This window comes from Cyrtonyx montezumae, unplaced genomic scaffold, assembly GCF_038088225.1.
Source record: "Cyrtonyx montezumae isolate F1298 unplaced genomic scaffold, pur_monq_1.0 scaffold_13, whole genome shotgun sequence".
Taxonomy (NCBI): domain Eukaryota; kingdom Metazoa; phylum Chordata; class Aves; order Galliformes; family Odontophoridae; genus Cyrtonyx; species Cyrtonyx montezumae.
In genome coordinates, this window is record NW_027071859.1 from 23,582,196 (window position 1) to 23,604,491 (window position 22,296).

At 37.4% G+C, this 22,296-nt stretch overlaps 1 protein-coding gene across 1 annotated transcript in view; it reads left to right on the plus strand.

The window, feature by feature from the left end:
- The window catches only part of PRIM2 (DNA primase subunit 2), an 85,828-nt gene that overhangs the window by 35,507 nt on the left and 28,025 nt on the right, over positions 1–22,296 (plus strand). The window contains exons 8-9 of the mRNA XM_065731147.1: positions 7,871–7,943; positions 8,893–9,078. Of these exons, the coding sequence (XP_065587219.1) occupies positions 7,871–7,943; positions 8,893–9,078 (259 nt within the window). The remainder of the gene's footprint in view (positions 1–7,870; positions 7,944–8,892; positions 9,079–22,296) is intronic.

Consider the following 22,296-nt stretch of genomic DNA (forward strand, 5'->3'; position numbering starts at 1 on the left):
AACAGATTCAATTAGATAGGATGTTTCAGGTACGTATCAGTTGGAGTTGTTGAATTATTATTCTCTCTAAGAGTGGAAATTTACTTAAAAATTTACTTTAAAAATGGAAGCACTAAGGCTCCATCATGACAGCACTGCACCTGATTTAGGATGCAGATCTAGTCAGCATGCAGTTCATTTCCTATGGTGCTCTGCTGCTAGAGGTATGTGTTCATAAAGAACACAGTGTTTTATTTTGATTAAATTTTTTCATCACTTTTATTACATAAGAACATCTTAACGTATTATTGCTTTATTGTAAACAAGAATAAGAAAAATTGCTTATTGACATATGATTGGACTTTGTTCCTGAGCAGTGAATGAAAAAAAGTGCAGTGTAGCTGTTACTTTACTATTCAGGGGCTGCTTCTGAATGCTGATAACCTTTCATGTTTTTACTGCTATACATCTTAGTGGGACTTTCCTAATATGCTCGGTGACACACCTTTTTCCATTTGACTCTGAAGAGCAGTTAGGTTAGCTGTGCATGAATTAGGCTCTCTAGGAGGCATTACTGAGAAATCTGAAATCTCTGATGTGGAACAATCTTCAGTACCACAGCAGTGACAATACTGACAATACTTTGCACATTTTTTTAATAATATGGTGAAAGGAAAGCCTACATTAAAAAAAACAACAACATTAAGTTTAAGACTACCTACTTAAGCTAGCAGATACATTCTTTTATGTTTATGCAAAATGGCTTTTTTTTTTTTGCATTCTGATGTTAATTTGGGAATTTATGTTGAGCAACCAGTGAGTTGCTTTTATTCTACAGTTGTGAAAATGAAGGGGCTGTTCCCAGTACATTTTGTTCCCAGTTGAAAAAATTATGCAAAAATCATTGTCTGTTGGCAAATTCATTTTAAATAGATGAAATACATAAAACCTTACAACTTGAACAGTCTCTGGCAGTGAACAGACAAATGAACAAATAGGTCTTTTCTATTACTTATTTCCATGAATATGTGATTCATTTTTGCTTCATCTTACTCATAAAAAGGAGTGTATTAGTTATAGGCTTTCCTTTTCTTTCAGCATGTGAATTCTTACTGCAGCATTTTATTTCTGGCATATGTCAATAGAGCTTTATCAGAGGCTCAGATAGAAAAGTGTGAAAAGGCAACACAATTGAAAGTTGCAGAGCATTGTTTGATTGTTAATGCCAAGCTCTGTGACTGTGTGCAACTTTTAAAGTTGCTAGTCCTCAAAAAAGTTGATTTTACTATGGATTATGTCTGCATAGAAACTTGAATTCCTGCTCATTTTCTTTTAAAGTGGACACAACATACTTTGTGATTGGACTAGTTTAGACTAAATGTGTATTTTATCTGAGACCTGGGTTCTCTTTTTGTCATACTTTGGTTTAGTAGTGGCTTTAATACTTGTTGTACTAGACTGGATTTGAGTTGAAGGGAAAGAGAACAGTTTAGCTAAAATGCTATAAATATTTGATGCTTAATAATTCTGTGAGTTCACAGTAGGCTACAAAGAGATTTAATTTTCTGTAAGCAGCAATTTAATAGAATTGGAAAACTTTGTCTAAATGCATGAGAACTCTTCTGCAACTTCTGTATTCAAGAAGATGTGTATAGTTTTATGGTGATGTTTCGCAGGGTCATGACACTGCTATTTAAAATCTTCAGCAGGAATAATTTCAACAATAGATAAAAGTTGTCATGTGTATTCCCATCAAACTACAGTAGGATTGTGCCAGTACATAAATTAACAGGATAGGCTGAGTTGGCTTCACTTAATCTGGTGAAGGAGAGGCTTAGTGATGATCAAATAGCATCCCATGACTGTTTGAAGGGCAAACATCACAGTATTGGAATTGATGGTGCCAGAGGGTATGACAAATGACAGTGGTCACATGAACTGCTTTTGTTCAGATCAGATATTAGCAAAAATGTCTCTGCTAGGTTTATCACGTGGCATGTAACCCAGAGATGTGGAGTCTTTTGTTCTAGAGAATTTTAAGACCAAGCTAGAGAAGTCCAGAGCTGACATGAATGGTGTTAGGCACAGTGCCACTTAAAGGTGGATATGGAGCTAAATGGTCTTCTAACGCCTTTCACCAATATTTATATAATTCTATTTGTTCTGTTATCAAATGGTAGTTCACAAGCTTGGTGCTGAAAACAGCTGTTTAGCAAGACTAGATTTTTTTTTAATGAATCTGCACAGTACTTATGCAGGTATGTTTAACCTCCTCACAAAAAAAGTAAAGAAAGAACTCTACAATAGACCTGTAGTTTCCTATCCTCAACAACTGCAAAATGTCTTTCACCTCCCTACTAAATCTCACAGTACACTGAATGCTTTATTTATCAGAATGTTCCTACAGATATTTTTTTAAAGATATATCCTACTCCTGGAAATGTGGGTACGATGGAGATTTCTTCTTGGTCAGCAACAATGCACACGTATGTATGAGCAGTCACTGAGCACTTAACTCCCAGCAAATTGAGTGCTTATGATAAAGAGCTCCCATTTATCTTTTATCTTCCTCCTCACTTCCAGTCTTAGCTTACTGTGTAATCCAGCTTTGAAATTTTAACCTGTTCACATGTGATCAGATGTGTATACTATTTTAGAACAACTTATTGCTCAAAAAGAAAGACATCAACTATGATGTTCTGTTTCTGCCATAGATCATGATACGTAGGCAAGTGTTGAGTCCACTTGTTTAACCAGATGAGGTTTAACAAAAGCAAGTGTAGAGACTTAAACCTAGGGAGGAATAACTGCAGTCACTGATACAAGTTAGGGGTTGACCTGCTGGAGAGGAGCTCTGAGGAGAGAGACCTGGATGTCCTGGTGGATGATGGGTTGGCTGTGAGCCAGCAGTGTGCCCTGGTGGCCAAGAAGACCAATGGCATCCTAGAGGGCATTGAAAAGAGCATGCCAGCAGGCTGAGGAAGGTGATACTCCCCTTCTACTCTGCCATGGTAAGACCTTACCTGGAGTATTGTGTCCTGTTCTGGGCTCCCCAGTACAAAAATAGACAGGGATCTCATCAAAAGAAATCAAGCAGAGGGCTGCAAAGATGATAGAGGATGTGGAACACCTCCCTTATGAGGAGAGACTGAGAGACCTGGGTCTGTTCAGCTTAAGAAGACTGAGAGGAGACCTGATCCACTTCTATAAATATCTAAGGAGCAGGAGGCAAAGGGATGAGGCTGGCTCTGGAGATGTTCAAGACCCACCTGGACGCCTACCTGTGCAACCAGGGCTAGGGAGCTGCTTTGGCAGGGGGTTGGTCTAGATGATCTCTAAGGTCCCTTCCAACCCCTGTAATTCTGTGACTGTGTGGCACCTCTCTTCTTTCCTGTGCAGGAGTTTCCTAAACCCCAGACATTTCCAGCTCAGGTTTTCTACTTCGTTGAGTGTTCCAGGTGCCTTCAAAAGTGGTTTCTGTCACCAGTGCTCCTCAGTGGGTCTCTCTTGTATGAACTGCACTCATTTAAGAGCCCTTGCTACTGTACTGCAAGTAGATTTTGTTTCTACAAAATTGGAATTTGGTAGTCTTGTAATTTTAAGTCTGCGTATTTTCTTTGACTTAATGGAGTTTAAATTGGTTGGTATGTAGTAAAATAGGAAATAGAATTTCGTATTATGGGAAAATTTTATTTGTTGTGTGTTTATATTCTTCAAAGCTTGCTTATCTTAAATAAGCCACTTTATCTTTTAGGGCATTTTGCCTTTGTGTCTGTTACCGGTTTAAGTATGTCAGATACTAGTCCTGAATTATGAATCACTTTGATTTTTCCCTATCATTTGAGTTCTTACAAGCTGACACTGAAAGAATAAATTAGATCACACCAATGTGATCTGTTTCCTGCAACCTGTGTAAAATAAAAAATTGAGCTTTTCTTTCATTTGTATTCTTAAAATTATTTTGCCTACAGTGTTGCATTAATGGCTTAAGTGTTTCTTAGCACTGTTTGTTCAAACTGCTATTATTATAGTTCTTACAATTCTGTTGAATGTGACTCAGTTCCACATTCATAGCAAAATATAATACTTTTTGCCAACTAAAAATGTGTAAGAAAACGCATATCTCTAATTGCTTTCCTGTGGAAGATGTGTGTAGAGTGTCTTTAGAATTGTTCTGTGCAAGAACATACACTTATATGGAAAAAAATGCATTTGCACCAACAGAAGTGTTGTTCTTTGTAGCTGCAGTTCGTTGCCACTTTTTGACCCCTTTATGTTTAAACTATAATACTTTGCACCTATACTGGGATTTGCATTTTGTTCCCTTATATTTATTTCAGTCTGCCTAACAGCATGATTGGAAACAGGTATATTTTTATTCTTACATCCTGCTTTTTATACATGTTTTGTAAGGAATGCCAGTCTTTATTCTAGGTGATGTGGGTGTAGTTTTGAATGAAACTCTAAAAATGGATTACATCTAACAAGTTTACATGTGATGATTGAAAAAACAATACTGAAATGGTGCTATGATGTTTACTGAGGATCTGCAAGGCTAATATGATTTTAGAATTGCTACTTGAACTTGGTATTAATCTTTAGTTGCAAGTTAGGTTCAGAGTTATTTTGGTAACTGACTTTTGGATTGCAGGCAGTTCTTGAGTGATTGAGTCATGATGATCAGAGAGATGTGGGAATCTCTGTATGGAGGGGAAATAAAACTATTTTAGAGTGGAAACTGAAAATGCTGTGGCTTGTTGAAATGCAAGCAGGCAAAAAGAAATTGTGAAGAGCTGTAAGTATTTTGAGTAAGAAACTATCAAAATCGGGGAGTAACCACAGAAGCTAGGTGGAGGAAAAAAAATGAAATAGTAAAAGGGATAAGTCCAAAAGAAGAGCTAAACTGGAAGCCAGAAAGCAAAGAGTGAGTGTGATCAGAAGCTTGACTTGTTTGTGTTGTGGTAATGATTTTCCAAACTAGTAGTGGGAGGCTGTTTGACAATGTTGTAATGGTGTGAAGAAATAAATGCTGTTATTTATTGAACAAAGGACAGCTTTTTTTTTTTTCCCCTCACGGTAGTTGAGACTTTCAGTAGGAAAGTAGGGAAAATAGTGGCAATCAGGAAGGCTATGAAGTGTTGTTGTCATCAAAGGATCTGGAGAATTTATACTACTGAAAATCAAAGATGTGTTGCATAAAACTGCAAATCTGAAAGATCCTGCTCCATGGAATCCTACAACCACATGACCAGTGCTGGCCTTGTCACGCCCAGCTCTGATTTACTGCACGGATGAAGGTGTTCTTTCAGTTTTATTCACCTTTGAATGCAGTGCATAAAATTCAGCTCTGTGGTGTACGATGCCAGGAATCAAGCAACTTGGACAGGCTGATCAAAGATACTGACAGAAGTTCCATGAAGTTCAACAGAGGGAGATGCCAGGCACTGTGTCTAGGTAGGAACAACCCCGTGTACAAGTACAGTACATTAGTAGATGACCACTGCAAAATCTGCTACTTTTTAATGTAAGAGTTGGGAAGCACAGTTGAAACATTCCCTCTTTGCCTACTGTGCTGAGGATATTTAAGCTTTACAGAGTTTGGAAAATATCATTTGTTTCACCCTCCCTCCCCCCCACCCTTGAGTTCTCTGTCTTAGTTGTCCATTTTTGTATAAATTAAAGCAAACTAGTGCTTCAGTTTGTCCCAGAAATAAACCTAAATGATCAATGAGTACATGTATAATCAAACAAATTATTTACACCATGGTAAACTCTTAGCTGTGTATTTTACCAGACACTATAGTATTGAAGTATCACAAAACAATCAGTGGCATCCAGTATCATCACTTACCTAAACTCCTTTTTTCTGATGTTTATCTCTACTTCTCCAGAAGATAAGAGAAATAATCTTTGTACGTCACTTGCAGAATCCCTTTGGTGCAATGAAATTTGTTCTTACCCAGGCTTTGCAGCTTACTAGGTTAAAACTGATTTTTGATCCCTTAAACTAGATATATCCAAAGACACTTTGTGCTTGCTTTGCCTGCTGCACTGTCAGTTCCTGATTTCTATGGGGTTCTTGTGTATGCATTTCTCTTGTCCCGTTCTGCGGCTCCTCAATCAAGAGAGCTGTATATTTAAAAGCAAAACTTGAACGTTTCATATTTGATTTGAAATGACTTCATTGGTGGTGAAATTATGTTTGCTCTGACACAGTATAATGTTGCCTGAGCCAAGCTTAGTTGCCAGAAGTAGCTTTGCTACAGTATGGGTAAGAGATGAGGCTGCACATGTTGAGTCCTGTGCTATTTTGGCTAGACAGCTACTGTCAGGAGTTATGTCAGTACTGCAGTAAATCCTTCTCAACTTTTTCTTGATACTCTAAAGAAACATGTGTTTAATTTTTCCATCCCAGCACATGTTCATAGTGATACATAAGCAGTGGCTTCTTTTTTTTTCTTAAATTCTGCACAAGCAGCAGAGTTAGCAAGGGACGAGAAGTTCTTGTTTGCTGGGAGAAAACAGAAGTTCCCCACCTTTAAGGAGGGTAAGGATAAGGATTTAGGAAAGTGTAGGCTGGTCATTGTCGTCTAAGTTTCAGACATATGCAATACAAGAAGGTGATTGTGAGCATGGATTTCTGAAGGTAAAATTATGCTTCACCAACCTGACCTCCTTCTGATGTGGAATGAGTAGCTTAGTTGATGGAGTAGAGCAGTGGATGTTTATCTTGCTTTTAGCCTGACTTCTGACACTGTCTCAAGTAAACTGATGAAGCGTTGGCTAGGTATGGGAGCAGTGAGGTGGTCTGAAGGGTGCCATGCTCAGAGGGTTGAAAACCAGTTTAGAGTTTAGCCTATTTTTAGTGGAGTGCTTCAGGAGTCAGTATTGAATCCTGTTTGGTTCAGTGTCTCCTTTAGTAAGTTGGATGATGGGACACACAGTAAATGGCAGATGCAAAACTGAGAGGAGTTTACCTCACCAGGGGTTGTGCTGGCTTAATTAGAGCAACTTGGACAGGCTGAACAAATGCACTGACAGAAGTTCCATGAAGTTCAGCAGAGGGAGATGCCAGGCACTGCATCTGGGTAGGCATAACACTGTGCACAAGTACCATCAGGTAGCAGATCTGATGAAGAAGATCTTGGAGTCATGGTGGACAGCAAACTGAGAGCCACCAGTGTACCCCTGAAGCGAAGAAGACCATTTGGAGTGCTGGGGCAAATTCTGTCCTTCCCAGTACATGGAAGGAAAGGCCAAGAGCTGGAATTGTTTAGCGTGGAGAGGAGGTTTAGGGTGTGTGTGTGTGTGTGTATCCTACTGGTAAATAAGTACTGTATAATGGGTATAAAGAGGATGGAGCCAGACACTTCTCAGTGGTATCTAGTGATAAGACAGGAAGTGGTGGGCACAAGCTGAAATACAAGCAATTGCATTTAAACATAAGAAAATATGTTTTAATGCAGTTTGAACACTGGAACAAGTTGCCCGTAAGGTTGTGGAGTCCGTCCTTGGACATGCAGGAACCCCAACAGGATAAGATGCTGAGCAACCTGCTTAATCAGCTGTTTTAAGCAGGAGGATTGGAATAACTGATCTTCAGAAGTCTCTCTAACCTTGACAATAGTATGGTTCTGTGATCTAAATTCTGAAGGACCCTGTTAAGATATTAAGATAATTCCGTTAAGATAAAGAAGAGGAGGGTTTCTTCATGCTGGTTCTTTAAACATAAATAACATGAGTACTTTTTTCTTGATTTTTGTCAGCAGTAAAATACTTCTAGCCCTTAATTGGTAAAATAATTTCTTTCCCAATTTGTAAACTTTTTAAAAAAGCAAAAAGTTGAATGGTGATCATTTTAAATGACGCTTTTGCTTGCTTTGTTTTTCAGCCATTCTTATGTTGGTCCAGATTACAGCGTACAGAAAAACACTGGAAAAATTTCTCTAGAGCATATTGATGCTGTAAGTACTCTCTGTTTGAGTTCTATTATATATTGATACATTCTGATTTAAAGCCAAATGCCTTATGTGCAAACTGTCTTTTCATTTTTATTCAGTATTTGTTTTGTAGCTGTTGAGAACTACATGATTGAAATAGATAAAATTTTAAAACCCAACAAAATTAACTGAAAATATATCTAATCAGGATTTAGATTGAAGCTATAATGAATTGCTTAATTTGTTGCTTAATTCTGTCTACTTTCACAAGTACCTAAAACAACTACAAACAGATTTTAATAAAATTGCCTTATTTTTTTTTAACTTAAATGTATTACAAGTAATTTTATCTGAACTGTAGAAGTAAATTTTAGTATCTACCTTAAACACAACAGCATTCCTTTTAATTGTGAATTATATGATATTACTCAGCTGTCCAAAAATAAAAATGCAAAGCCCAAGTAAACTTGAACATTGTTTTCTATCACGGATCTTGCTTTATAGGAAATAGATTTCTCCAGATAAAATATCTGCAGATCAGCTGCAATTAATTTTAATCTTGCTTGTAGTTGCTTAAAGTTGTTCATACAAAGAGAACTCCAACCAACAAAATAAAGCATAAATAAATAAATAAATAAACACCCACCAATACAAAACCACTAAAGTTCTCTAACACAGATCACCTTGCCATTGTAGAAGGTAAAATAATGAAGAGGCAAGAAGTATTGAAGCCTGACAGCAATTAAATCTTTGTTACTTGGGACAGAGGACAGAAGACATCTGGATATTACTATCTTACTGTCCTTCGGACTTTCTTCTTGAGATGATTATTGGAATTGATGCCTAAAGGACACCCTGAACACACATGACTTTTCTTCTAGCCATTCACATTTTCAATTGGAGCTAATGACTGATCCCAATAAGCTCGTATCCTACGAATTAAATGATCAGTGTGCCTTTTTTCTCTTGACAGCTTTCTGTGAAATCGTTCCCTCTTTGCATGCGGCAGTTGCACAAAGCCCTGCGTGAGAACCATCACCTCCGCCACGGAGGCCGTATGCAATATGGACTCTTCTTAAAAGGCATCGGTTTGACTCTAGAACAGGCACTGGAATTTTGGAAAAAGGAATTTATCAGAGGAAAAGTGGATGCAGACAAGGTAATTCAAGTAGTGAAAAAGACCTAATATGAATGTGAGGATATACTTAATGTGCATGTGTGCTGTATATTTGGATAGGTGCTTGGTAAAGTTTGATAACTGTACAAAAACGAAGTTATGTATTTTAAAGCTTTGTTATTTCTTTGTTTTTCTTCTTTTGGTTATGATATTATTATTTGTATATGTGTATAAATGATGTATATTATAGCTGAGGGTATAGTCTGCTTTGATTTCAGCAAGGCACTTGATACTGTCTCCCACAACATCTTTATGATGGAGCTGAGGAAGTGTGGGATAGATGAGTAAGCAATGAGGTGGGTTGAGAACTGGATGATTGGCAGAGAGGGTTGTGGTCGTTGGTGCAGAGTATAGTTAGAGGCCTGTATCTAGTAGTGTTTCCCAGGGGTTGACGCTTGGTCTGGTCTTGTTCAGCATCTTCATTAGTGACCTTGATGAGGAGATAGAGTCCACCCTCAGCAAGTTTGCTGATGATATGAAGCTAGGAGGAATGGCTGACGAACTTAGAAGGTTGTGCTGTAATTCAGTGAGACCTGGACAGGCTACTGGAAAGTTGAGCAGAGAACAAGTATAGAGTCTTGCACCTAGGGGGGAATTTTTCGCATACACCAATACAGGTTGGGGGATAACCTGCTGGAGTTGAGCTCTGAGGAGGGACCTGGGTGTCCTGGTGGATGACAGGTTGGCCATGAGCCAGCAGTGTGCCCTGGTGGCCAAGGAGGCCAATGGGATCCTGGGGTGCATTAAAGAGTGTGGCTAACAGGTTGAGGGAGGTGGCCCTTCCCCTCTTCTCTGTCCTGGTGAGGCCATACCTGGTGTATTGAGTCTGTCTTCTGGGCTCCCCAGTACAAAAAAGACAACTTCAGTGGAGGGACACTAAAGATGATAAAGGGCATAACACCTCCCTTGAGGCTGAGAGACCTGGGTCTGTTCAGCCTTGAGAAAAGAAGACTCAGAGGGGATCTGATCCATGTATGTAAATATCTCAGGAGCAGGAGGAAAATGGACAAGACTGGACTCTTCAGCAGTATGTGGTGATGAGGAGAAATGGCCACAAACTGAGGCATAGGAAGTTCCACACAAGTGTGCGTGGGAACTTCTTCCCAGCGCAGTGACGGAGCAGTGGCACAGCTGCACAGAGAGGTGGTGGAGTCTCCTTCTCTGGAGACATTCCAGACCCGCCTGGACACCTACCTGTGCAACCTGGGCTAGGGAGCTGCTTTGGCAGGGGGTTGGACTCCATGATCTCTGGAGGTCCCTTCCAACTTGTACGATTTTGCCATTCTGTGATTCATTTTGTATTGTTCATTCTTGTGAAACATGGAAAAAAGCAGACTAGCCCTAAAGTCGGATGGTTTTTTTATGTAAGGTCTAGAAAAACCTTATTTTACCACTCAAATTAGTGGGAAACCACTGGTGTGTGTGAAACACAAGTGCTGTGTGACTGAATTAATTCACGGTGCAGGTAAGTGACATTAGTGCCTGTAAGGAGAGGTTCGCCTTTTTGTTGATTAATAAAAATAAAATTAGTTGGACAGCTGTGTGGTAGTTGAGCTTGCTGTAGCAGATTTACAGTGCATAAAGAAACCTGCTCCTTGTTTTGCATTGTGTAATGTTTTAACAAGTAGAATCAAGCAGGTGCCCTGCCATATCCATATGCTTGTCCTGTGGTATATGGCACTGGGGCATACAGGTAGAGTTCAGGAGTTTTCTGTTAGAACAAGTGCTTCAGACCATATAACATTATGAGATCTTAACTTTCCAGAGTACTATGAAGATTGGCAGGTGATTTTCTTTTTTCATAAGCTAGAGTTCCTGCACCTTGTCTATTAAAAAAAAAATGTAGCGCTGGGTATAATGAATTACAGTATGCATCTTCCATTTCAAGTCCCAGAAGATAGGTGAACTAGTCTGCACGTCTTTTGGAAGGAGAGATGAGAGATTAAAACAGCATTTTGATAAGGGCTTAGACCTATGTAAGTCTAGTCCCTTTACTGGTGCGTGGTTTAAGAAGAAATATGTATTTAATTAAAGCAGAAAAATCTGAAAACATAATCCTCTCCAGAAATTCAAGATAAGATTTCAAGCTAGGTAATTCCAATTTTGCAGTTGAATATCGATTAACTACTGGTAGCAGCAGGTCCTTTTGGAGCAGCTGGAGCTGACCTGACATGGGGCACTGCTGGGCTCTACCCACAGAGGCTGCTCCTGCAGTCCCCCTGTTATGAAAACTGGGACTGGAGATCTTTTGAGGTTCCTTCCATGTTCTGTGATTCTGCCCACGCATCAGGTTATAGGTAGAATTAAATTGTTGTGAGAGCTAGCCACTAGGGGGAGACAAGATCATAAAGAATGAACACATGTAGTGTACAGATCTAAGTTCAAAGTGCTGTTGTAATGCTTTGTAGGTCTGCATGTTTGTTTTGTGGAAACAAACCATATTTTAAAATGAAAATAGAAATAAGTGTCTGCTAATGTGCTGAGCAGCACTTTTAAGCATGAGGAATCAATTCTAGATTTTTCTAATGCGCAAAAATGGTGTGGTGGTTCCTTAAGACAGCCTCTACCTCCTAAATGTCCTGGAGTATATTCTTTGTCAGTCAGTTGATTACATTTAATTTGTATATTTCACTTTCTCATTTGTTTCAGATTTGGGAGTTGATTTGCAGCAAGGTTTTTTTTTTTCACTTATGCCTTTTGTACTGGGGTAATAATGGTACCTGCTATTTTGGGAGTATGTTTTGATTCATAAAAGACTGAAGATCTCTGTTCTGTCACATTTAATTGTAATTCTCTAGTTGGATATAATTTGCTGCTTTTATTCTGGAGTTATTTAAACCTTAGAAAACTGCCAAAGCCTAGTGATATGTTGGACGGCAAACCACAATCTTTGGCATCCAAGAAATTGAAATATAAATCTAATTGAAATTCCTCCATACAGATTAAAATTTGATCTTTTCCATCAGTACATCAGCAGTACTGTAATGCAAGCAGATGGCTAGGCTTGAATTCTCCAGAGATGTGTAAAAGCTACTATAAAACTTTAAGGAAATCATTACTGTCTTCTAGAATAACAAAACCAGAACATATGTGTTGCATATATTACCTATAAAACATTATCCCCCTGAAATCTGTGGAAAATGGTAGAGTAGAACATCATGATAACAAACTATTGATATTATAGCTAAGCGTCCTTGCTTTCATTGGTTATTGGAGGACTGGATAGTCAGGCTCTTTGATAAATCATACTTTTGTATTAAGCTCCCACAGACTTCCACTATTGGCTGCAGAAGTTGGCTTCAGTATAACCACTACATGTATTCCTCTCTCATTGTTAGGGATGTAGTGGGAGAGAGCATGTGAATATAAAGATTTGGGGTGAATCATTTTTATCTGTATCGGCAAAAATGACATTATTGACACTATTATAACATTATTATGACATTATTAACACTATTATATGTTGAATGGCCCTGCTTACATTGTATAGTTGAACACAAAGGAGGTAAAAATATTTTTATATGTTTTCAAATGCTTTTTATGTTCTACAAACAAAGATAGCTCTTGAAGCTGCTTTAATAGCAGGCTAAATGATTTAATAATCGGAAGAAACATGAAAATGTATTTTCATTTAAATGTCTTATTTGAATCCCCAGATGCAGTATTGAATTTGCATTAAATCTTTTATTTAAAAGCACGTCTAAGGAGAACAAAACGTATCAGAGTTTAAAAAAACTGATTTAAATTTCAACCCTAAAGGCTAAAGAGAAGGATCTCTGGATTTCACTGTTCCTGTGTTCTTTACTTTGTTTTTTTAATCTATCATAGCATTCTGTATCATTCTTCTGAAGAGCTAGGTCTATGCAATCAGTGTACTTCTGCAAAACAGAAGTGAATAGAGCAGGATACCTGTTGTTAGTTGCTGAACAGTCATTGCAGCATTGATACGTATCAAAAGAAAAATGCCCAATCTGAAATCCCTAGTTGAGTTACTATCCAGAAATCAGCTTCATGACATTGAATCTATCAAGAGATCTCCTATCATATAAATTACTTTAATACCTTTTCTGCATATAAATTGAAGACTTGATGTTATAAAGAGCATTGTCCGAATGGAATTTCCCTGTTCTTGAAGGTATGGTTGCTGAAGACAACTGAAGGAATCTAAGCTGAAAAATTCAGGAGTCTGTTTTTTTTCATAATAAACAATAAACAATAGAGGTATTGAGTGAATTTGTTTAACAGTCAAAACATATACAGCTAGACATGAGAATTTAAAGCATGTCTTGAAGCCACAAGTGGATGGATTACTGTTGTTGCATCTGAATCAAGCTGAATTAGCACAACTTTTACAACTTTTGTTGTAGCTGGAAAAGGAATGTATTCTTTTGTCTTTGATAATTTTCTAATAAAAATCAAAAGTTTCACACAAGAAATTGAAAATCTTGATGACTGAAGCTAGGATATTCTTATGAAACTGCTGTCTGGTCATGGAATTTAGTCCCAAAGAATCATAGTATCTTCTGTTGAATGTATTCAACAGAATACAGTATTTCAGTTGCTGTTGAAATGTGGTTATTTTTTGTCAATAAGTGTATCACAGTGAATATGTGAAATATGTGCAGGAATCCTGCAGTTATGTATTATTTTTGTCTAAAGTTGTTTTAGTAATGGGGATTTTTGTTCTCTCTGTCTTGTATTCATTATGTATGTCTCAGGGACATGATTTAGCAGAGGGTTGTTAGGTAGTACGGTTAGGTCGTGGTTGGTCTCTGTGATCTTTGAGGTCTTTTCCAACCTGAATGATTCTATGGTTCTGTGATTCTACTTTCTAGCATTCTCCATTCTCTCTTGTGGAGCAGTTCAGCATTTTGAAACACTCTGAGTATTGTCTGCATATTTCTGACATGCTAGTCTACATGATTTTATTTCTTCAGTTTGCTCTGCATATCTATTGAGGAAAGCAGCAGGAAAGAGATCTGTAATGGAATTTGGAGGGGAGTGGACTAAGGCTTGCTTTTGCTCTATTCTAAGAAGCCATGTGAGCAACTTCTTGCAAATTCTTCTAAGACTTAGTAAGGAATCTTATCCTTCCTGACTGTATGAAATGTAAATTCTGCTAATTAAGCGATTTGAAGTAGTACATCCTAGCTCCAGTTGACATTAGAAGTCAGTTGATGTGAAATTAGATGTGAATGTAAGACTAGATGTTTAAGCCCTCTATTGCTTCTTTGTGATGCATGGTAGGAAAGTCTTATCACTTCAGCGAGGCAAGATGAAAGTAATAAATCTTTCACCATTTCTGCCACTGCACAGTGTATGTAATCATCACTGAAATAGTAGTTAACCTTCAACATAAAGTTTATGTTAAAAATGCACGTACTTTAACTGTGTTCAGAGGCTTTTAAAGTTCAGGTAAGAATAGTAATAGATAGTAAGTGGTGCATAATGTTGTGCTATTTAATTGAACTGGTTAGCTTGAGTATCATGCATGTTTGCAGATGAAATACTCACTGGTAAGGGGTCTGTTCTTTCCAATGAATAAATGATTATTTTGGTATAATTAATGGCGTTTCCAAAATTAGCTGTGTTCAGTTTTCTTTTTCACAGTAGTAGAAGTTGTGTCAATTCCTTGTACCCTTGTCAGGGGAATAAGCTGCAACCTCACTTGATATTGTTTCCTTGAAGGGTGCATTAAAATTTTATTTTACCTGCTACCTATTTGGGATTCTGCGTACTAAAATGAATGAAAGCTAACAGGAACCTTTTGTTTTATTTTTGAACTCTTTCTGTTGAAGTATGTGTTTTACTTTAAAAACAGTATTGTATGACCTCTTAAACATGAGGCGTTTCCTGGATTAACAGCAAAGTTAAGGATACTAAAGAGAAAGTGTCTTTGGGACGTAATTATGTAGACTGAGAGAGAGATGTAGTTTTAATTATGCCCTGTAGCAAATGTGGATGCATATTAAACTCAATCAGGCTTCTGTGCATTTCCTTCTGAAACTGTCTTTATTCAGGCCTTCCATTACAAATCAGCACATTGGTGTACCCTAAGCCAACTGAATATTGACAAGAATCTGTTTCATTACTTGTCATTCCACGTTTTAACATTTTTTATAAGGCAGTATTTTTCTTACAGATACGTTGTTAAATAAAAGTCAATAAACATTAGAATTTAAAATAATAAGTTTCCTATCATGTAATATGTGAAAAATCTTAGAATAGATTTTTTTAAATGAAATGGGGATGGTATAAAAATGTTATTTTTCAGCATGTTTTTGATTCATAGGTATTCAAAGAGACCGTGACTGATGATGATACACTAAAAAGCATAAAATCCTCCATAGAGTTGCTGCATTTCTCACTTGCTTTCTTTCAAAACTCAAGAGACTATAGACTTTAATACCACTGTAGGAAGACTGTACTTGGTAGAAGATGTTTGTTTCGTTGACTGTTACAGCAACAGCAGGGTGGTAGGTACATCAGTGATATTTTAGGAAAAGTACTAGATTTGTTTATCTGGCTGCCAACTTTATGTTCTATGACTGTGAAGTATCTGAGTATCAGTATGTTCTTTGGCAGTATGTGCTTTAGCAGGCTGTCTTGATATCTTCCTAACAATACAGCTTTCTCTTTATAGCCATCTGTTGAAAAATACCTGCTATATAACATTTTTGGTTGTTTACCCCAAATTCTGAGAAAGAAGTAAATGTTTTTTGAGATGAAAATCTGCTCAATCTTATCTTTTTATTAACATCCACAATGAATGACATGCCTGGTCCCTATCAGTTGTGTCCTATGTTTTTTGAACAGGAAAACGGTGTTTTTGGTAGAGAAACCAAATAACATTGATAAAATTGTTTGAAATAATATTTTTAAATTATTTTATTAAATGTTCAGATTTGCTGTAGTCTTATGAACTAACTTCCAAAGATCCGGAATTATCTACTGTCTTCTCTTTTGATAAGGTCCATGTAATTCCTGTAACATCTATCTGTTGTACTCCATATGTCTATATTCAACCAGCAAATTGTGGCTATCTTTCATATTCAGTCATCCAGAAAAGCTGTATGTTGTATCAAATGGGCAATCTACTGATTTACCACATAGATTTAAATATAAATAAAGTATTTTTACTTTCAGAATTTATTTAGCGTTGTGCCTCATGTCTTTCAAAATGCATTTAATCTCTTGAATAAATACATTTTTTTTATATCTAACCTGTGCTATGAACGCTTCAGGTTTCAGAAATTTACTTTATTGATCTGAAAAAGTTGAATTACTGTGATCAGATTTTAATATTTCAACACTAGAGTGGTTTCTGCTTCTTGAAAGAAAGTGAATACTGATTTTGTATTGAATGCTCTGTTTCTTTCGTGTTCCCTTTGTCCTTCCTTAATAACTCTTATACAGATGTACCCTGCTGTACATGGGGAACAGAATCTAGTGATTTTTAGCAAGTCCAAATTCTTTTCAAATTCAATTATTTTTCTGATAATTATTCTTATTGAAGTTGGGTTTGTGTCATGAGAACTGGGTCAGTACCAGTGAGGAAATAGCTTTGTTTAAAAATATTGTGTTTTAGTTGAGTTACGGTAGTTGAGTTGTCCTTCCTGTGTTTTGGTACCAGACTTTTTTCCCTGAAATTGTATTCATTTTTAGACCCTTGCAGCAGACACTAAGAAATCAGATGTATATTACTTCAGTGAATGTAGAAGGAGCTGTTACATGAAGTCGGGAGTGTTCAAATAAGTCTTAACTGGAGTACACTGTTAAGATATAAGTACCCTTTTATACTGTATGTAAGCAGTTTTGCTTATTATGACAGTAAGAACTAATATCTGTGTTTTTTAGCACTTCAATTTCCTTTGATCATCATCTTAAAATGTGATTTTGTCTTCTGCTGTACTGCTAGTAAAGGAAGACGTGTTTTTTACAGCAGTTTTTATAGGGAGGATGCTAGCACTCTTGAGCAAATAGCAAATCTTTAAATCCCTTGTTTTTCTCATTCTTTTATGACAATATAAAAAAGATAAGCCTGCGTGTTTCAAGAGTAGGCATAAAGTTTATGTATCTGAGGAAACATATTCATTAGTCAGCTCTTCTTGGTGAGCTGGGAAGGGATTTGCTGCTACCTTAGAACATTACTAGTTTGGGCAGCTGATGTCTTTCTGTTCTGACACCATCGTCATCATCTAAGAGATTTAACCACATCTCAGTAACTGCAAACATTTTGGTCTTTTTTTTTCTTTTTTACGACTGTGGCAAAGAAAAAAAAGGGTATCAGATGCTGATATGAAGGCATATTCTCCAACCCAAATCACTGAATCTCTTTTGCTGCTGCTTCTTCAGCAAATCTGAGACTCAGGGTAAAATTGATTATCTTGGACTTGACGATGCTCTGTATTACTTACTGAGTTAGTCATAGACTTCTAATGAATGAGGAGTGCTTTTCTGGGGCACAATTGTTTTTACTCAATAGTAGCAGGACCTTGCCACTCAAACTCATGATCATTGAAGAGGGCATGCTTTTTTTTCCCCAATTTCATGTTGCTTCTTACGTGTGTTACACAATGCTGAAGTTGTCTTCAGACATCATTCTGATCAGAGTATAGATAGATAAAGGATTCCTAATGTGCAGTATAGAAAGATCATAGCTATATAAAGGACTCCATTGCTGTACTGTAAGAATACTTGCAAGGGAATGCATGCAGTAATAGTTTAATGAAGTAATTCAGTAATATTTTTTCAAGCTGGAGAGCTTGCTTTCTGTGCAAGGTAGATGATTTTAAAAGGGAAGAAAACTTTTATTGTTTGTGTAGTTCAGACTGTGTGCAGAAACTTAGTCTGTGCTTTAGAAGTTATGTATTTAGGAAATATGTAAAATTAAGAATATGGTCTAGAGCTATCACAGGTGTGGGCTGAAGGTTGGGCTGAATGAGCTTAGTGGTTTTTCCAACCTTAGTGATTCTGTGAGTCTGAGATTTGAAGATGTTCCTCTCTGGATATGTCGCGTAGATAGAGAGCTTCAACTTCTGTGCTAAGTATGCTCAGATATTTCAACTCTGTGGCAGGTGTGTTAAGCTGAAATGTAACATCAAGTAGTGAGCCAGGCTTCCTTGGATTCATTCGTCTCCTGCAGATATGTTTGAAACTGGGAGTACTGTAGCAGAGGTCAGTTGCAACCCACACCATCAAAGGTGCTCTTCTTCCAGAGCTGATGGCTGTACCTTGTGCCTTCCATATGCATTTCTGGTCTTGTGGTTGAACATTGTAGGAGGACCTGTCAATTTTCATTGACTGAAATAGCAGAGTCAGGTTTTCCTCAGCTTATCTCGATGAGTTTCTCTTCTGATGTTCCCACCCTGGATCTCTACATCTTCTCATCCATAGCTTTGAAATGTTATGACAGGCTAGTACAAATATTCCCTCTGTCAGAGTGCAATCTAGGCCTCGTTTCCCATTCCTGCATTTTATTGCAAATCTTATCGCCTGTTTAAAAACAAAATCTATTTGGACATATTTCAGGATTCTTCACATACTAATAGCATGACTCCATGCTGATATTTCTCTGAGAAATTAATCTGTTTTCTTCCCTATTTTGTTCCTTTATAAGTTTTTATTGTACGTGCTCGTCCAGGTTACAGTATATTATATAAAGGACCCCTGAGCTGTACTGGTCCAAATGCATTAGATGTTTACTGTGGTTAAGTAAAACTAAAAAAAACCAACACATGATAGCTTTGTTGTTTAGAGTATAGATAGAGCAGTAGGAATTTACTTTGCAGACTTTGCAGGATGTCCTGGCCAATATTTATCCTTCTCTTCCTAAAGCATGCAATCGCTGCTGCAGTGGTATGTGTGCAAATATGGATTTTTTGCAATTCTGATACAAGCTTACTGAATCTAATTTCTCCTTGGTATACATATTCTTTATTCTTGGATCCCAAGCTGCTGTTATGATCAATAGGGCTCTAGCCAATACAGTCAATAGTGTCTAGATAATGATTTATTTAATGAGCTTCTTGGTGCCTCAGTTAGGGCAAATTAAATTGCTCCCCAGACTCCTCTGATTACATTGACCTCCATTGACAGTAATGGGAGATGTCTGAATTTAGATGTATAGAGCTGAATCCTATTCCTATAGATGCACACAAAGTCAGTTACTATTCTATTTCTGTTTAACTTCCTTAGTCCTTGTTATTGTACTACGTGCCAAATTGCTGTCTGCTTTGCAATCTGTTAACACTCTTACATCTCTTTTAGCAGTAATGCTTTCTGTGTTCTCTGTTACGTGTGTTGGATACTGTTATTCTCTGACTACCACTCCTGATCAAATTGATAGTGCTGTTAATTTACTTACCTTGTCTTGAAAGAGACACTTAGAAATTACATCACCTGAACTCTCTGAATATTGAAATGCAAGAAATGCCTTGAAAACACAGCAATGAGAAAGTCAGGGAATGACATTGATATGCTTGTAAATTGTGGAATACTGGAAGTGTGTGGTTCCCCCCCCCACAGCTGAACAGCATCTCTTGTTCTAGATGCTTATTTTATGTTTTTATGGAAGAGTAAATAAAAATTGAGAGCTTTATCAATAGCATCCCAATAACTCCAAACTGAGCTGGGTATTTTGAGATCACAGACATCTCAAAGGAGCATTGCTGTTCAGGGAGGTAGGGGAAGGACAGGACTAGTAGGTGGTGCCTTCTTCCTGTTCCCTTCTGGTGTTAGGAAGAAGGATCCCAGTGAATCCTTACTAATGAAGGGAAGACTTGCCAGGAACCTGCTGACCATGGAAACAGGTTAGATAAGTACAGTGGAAACAAAGTGTTCCTGCTGCGAACTACAGACACAAGGATGATTGACAGAGACCACTGAAAAGCACTGATCACTTTTGACAACTCATTCTACTTCCTTTTTCCCCTTTGCCCTCCCGACTATACTCTTCTACTGCCTTTCTCCTTTCATGAGCTGAAAGTGTCCGTAATTACTTTCATCCCAATTAAATTACATCTGTAGCAAATTTTGATATTTCTGATTGAATTACACAAATAATCTTGGAGTGTTTTAAAAATAGTTTGCCTAACTTATATTAAAGGAAGCTAAGTTTGCCATTAGAAAGCCTACCTGGCTGTACTTTTGCATGAGTGGTCTGGGGTAGATCAAAAACTACTTCAGGAGCCATGCAGTTTACACTTGTGGATACTATACAGGGAATTTAATTGATGAAACTTTTTCTGATTTCTTTGTGGTAGATGAAGCCACCACCAGGGCAGAGCACTTCTCTCTTCATAGGGTTTGGAAATACCTGAAACTGATAAGAAAAGAGGTTTTTTTTTTTTTTTTTTTTTTGTTTTTTTTTTTACTTAAATGTAAATTGGTCTGCAATGGCTGCCACACAACTTCTTAGAATTTTTCAGCTCAGTTTTAGCTGATGTCTCTGATCTGTTCCTTGTAGCAGAATGGCAAATAACAGAATAACATGATACTTATTCTGCAATGGCTAGAATGCCTTGCAAATGTTGTCTGTAATTGTTCTGTTCTTTGAAGTTGTCTTCAGTTGTACCTAACTGATAATTACTGGGCGCACGTGACCCATCCTTCTCTGCCTTGCTCAGAGAAAGATTTTCTCCAAGGAAAAATATATACTCGCTATATAGTCCGTATTATGTACATTATCATAACATACCCAAAGATCTCATATTTATGTGATCAAGCTCTATTGAAAATAACATTTCGGTAAATACTTGTCTGGAACACTGTAATCTGAAAAACTGCCTACTTATGTTCTGCAGAGTATCTCAGAACAGACATCATGTTCATTCTGTAGCTATGTCCAGAGGAAAGATAAGTCTTTAGAAATGTTCGTGATCTGGGAACAAGTTAGAGATCAGGCAACTTTAACTCTTATGAAATTAAAATCTCACAGATGTTAAGATTTGCATATGCCAGTGTTAAAGAAACAAACTTGATGGAAGGTAATTTTTAGCTCAGCTTCTTGGCTTTTGGTTGAGTGGTTCATTGCTTAAATGAGACCTATTTCTTGATCCCTTTCTCTCTCTTTAAAGCCATGACCCATCAACCCTAAACTTGGGCATAAATTACAAATGCCTGTCAGATTTTAGAAAGCTCTGAGAGCTAAACAGAGGAAAAACTGTTTAGGTCATTGAGACCATATTGTTAAAAGTTGCAGAAAGTCACTGTTCTAAAATATTACAAGCAGTAGTTGGTCTAGTGTATGTAGTTGCTCAGTAACGTAAGGATGTTCCCTTAGGACTGCTGTTATATTGAAGCTTTGGCAGTAACTTCCAACTGGTGCTAATGCATGCTGTGGTGGATGTATATGAATAAAAAACAATTGCTTCTGAGGGCGATTCTTCTTTATACATGTTCTAGTGTAACAGCTTCTCTGATCATTGAGTTCATACCCCAGTATGCAGAGGGCTGTTCCTCAGGTTGCATTTTCTGAAATGAAATTCCTCTATTCATGATTTCTTTCCATCATGGGGTATTGCACAGCCTGCTGGATATTAGTGCAGCTAAGAATTTGTTTCCGTGATCAATGATTAGAAACAGAATCAAAAGGACATGAGCTCTTGGTGAACCATGTAACTGTGCATGTTGATTTGTACCACTCAGGTGTGATGGCTCTGCAGTGTGGAGTCTGGATTTCAACAGGGACAGGTGAGGAGCACTGGGGCATTTTTGCTCAAATTCTAAAGTGCAGTGTAGTAAATGTGGGTTGGGTAGTACAGTATTGGTGTCGGACTTCCTCTGTTCCATAGTATTTCCAATGTATTGAAGTATTATAATCCTAGAGTAAAATCAGGTTTATAATGTTATTTCTGCTTTTTAATCCTTAAGGCTTCTCTGTTCAGTGCAATTTAAGGGATTCTCACCCAAGTATGTAGATGATGCAAAGTCTTCTGGTACCTTAGAATTTTAGGTTCATGTGCAGCAGCTATTTCTATTTCTATACATTTTAGGTCAGAATACAGTTCTACTGTAGTCTTAAAAGAGAAAGAAAAATAAGTAAACTTGGCCCAGAGAACATCTAGGTGAAACTGCTTGGAAATGGCTTCAAAAGGTCCAAAGAGGTCTATAAGAAAGCAGTGTGAAAATACCCAACTTGTCTGAAGGCTGTGTTGTGTTACTCTACATCTGTTTCTATTTACTGTAACAGCTCCATCT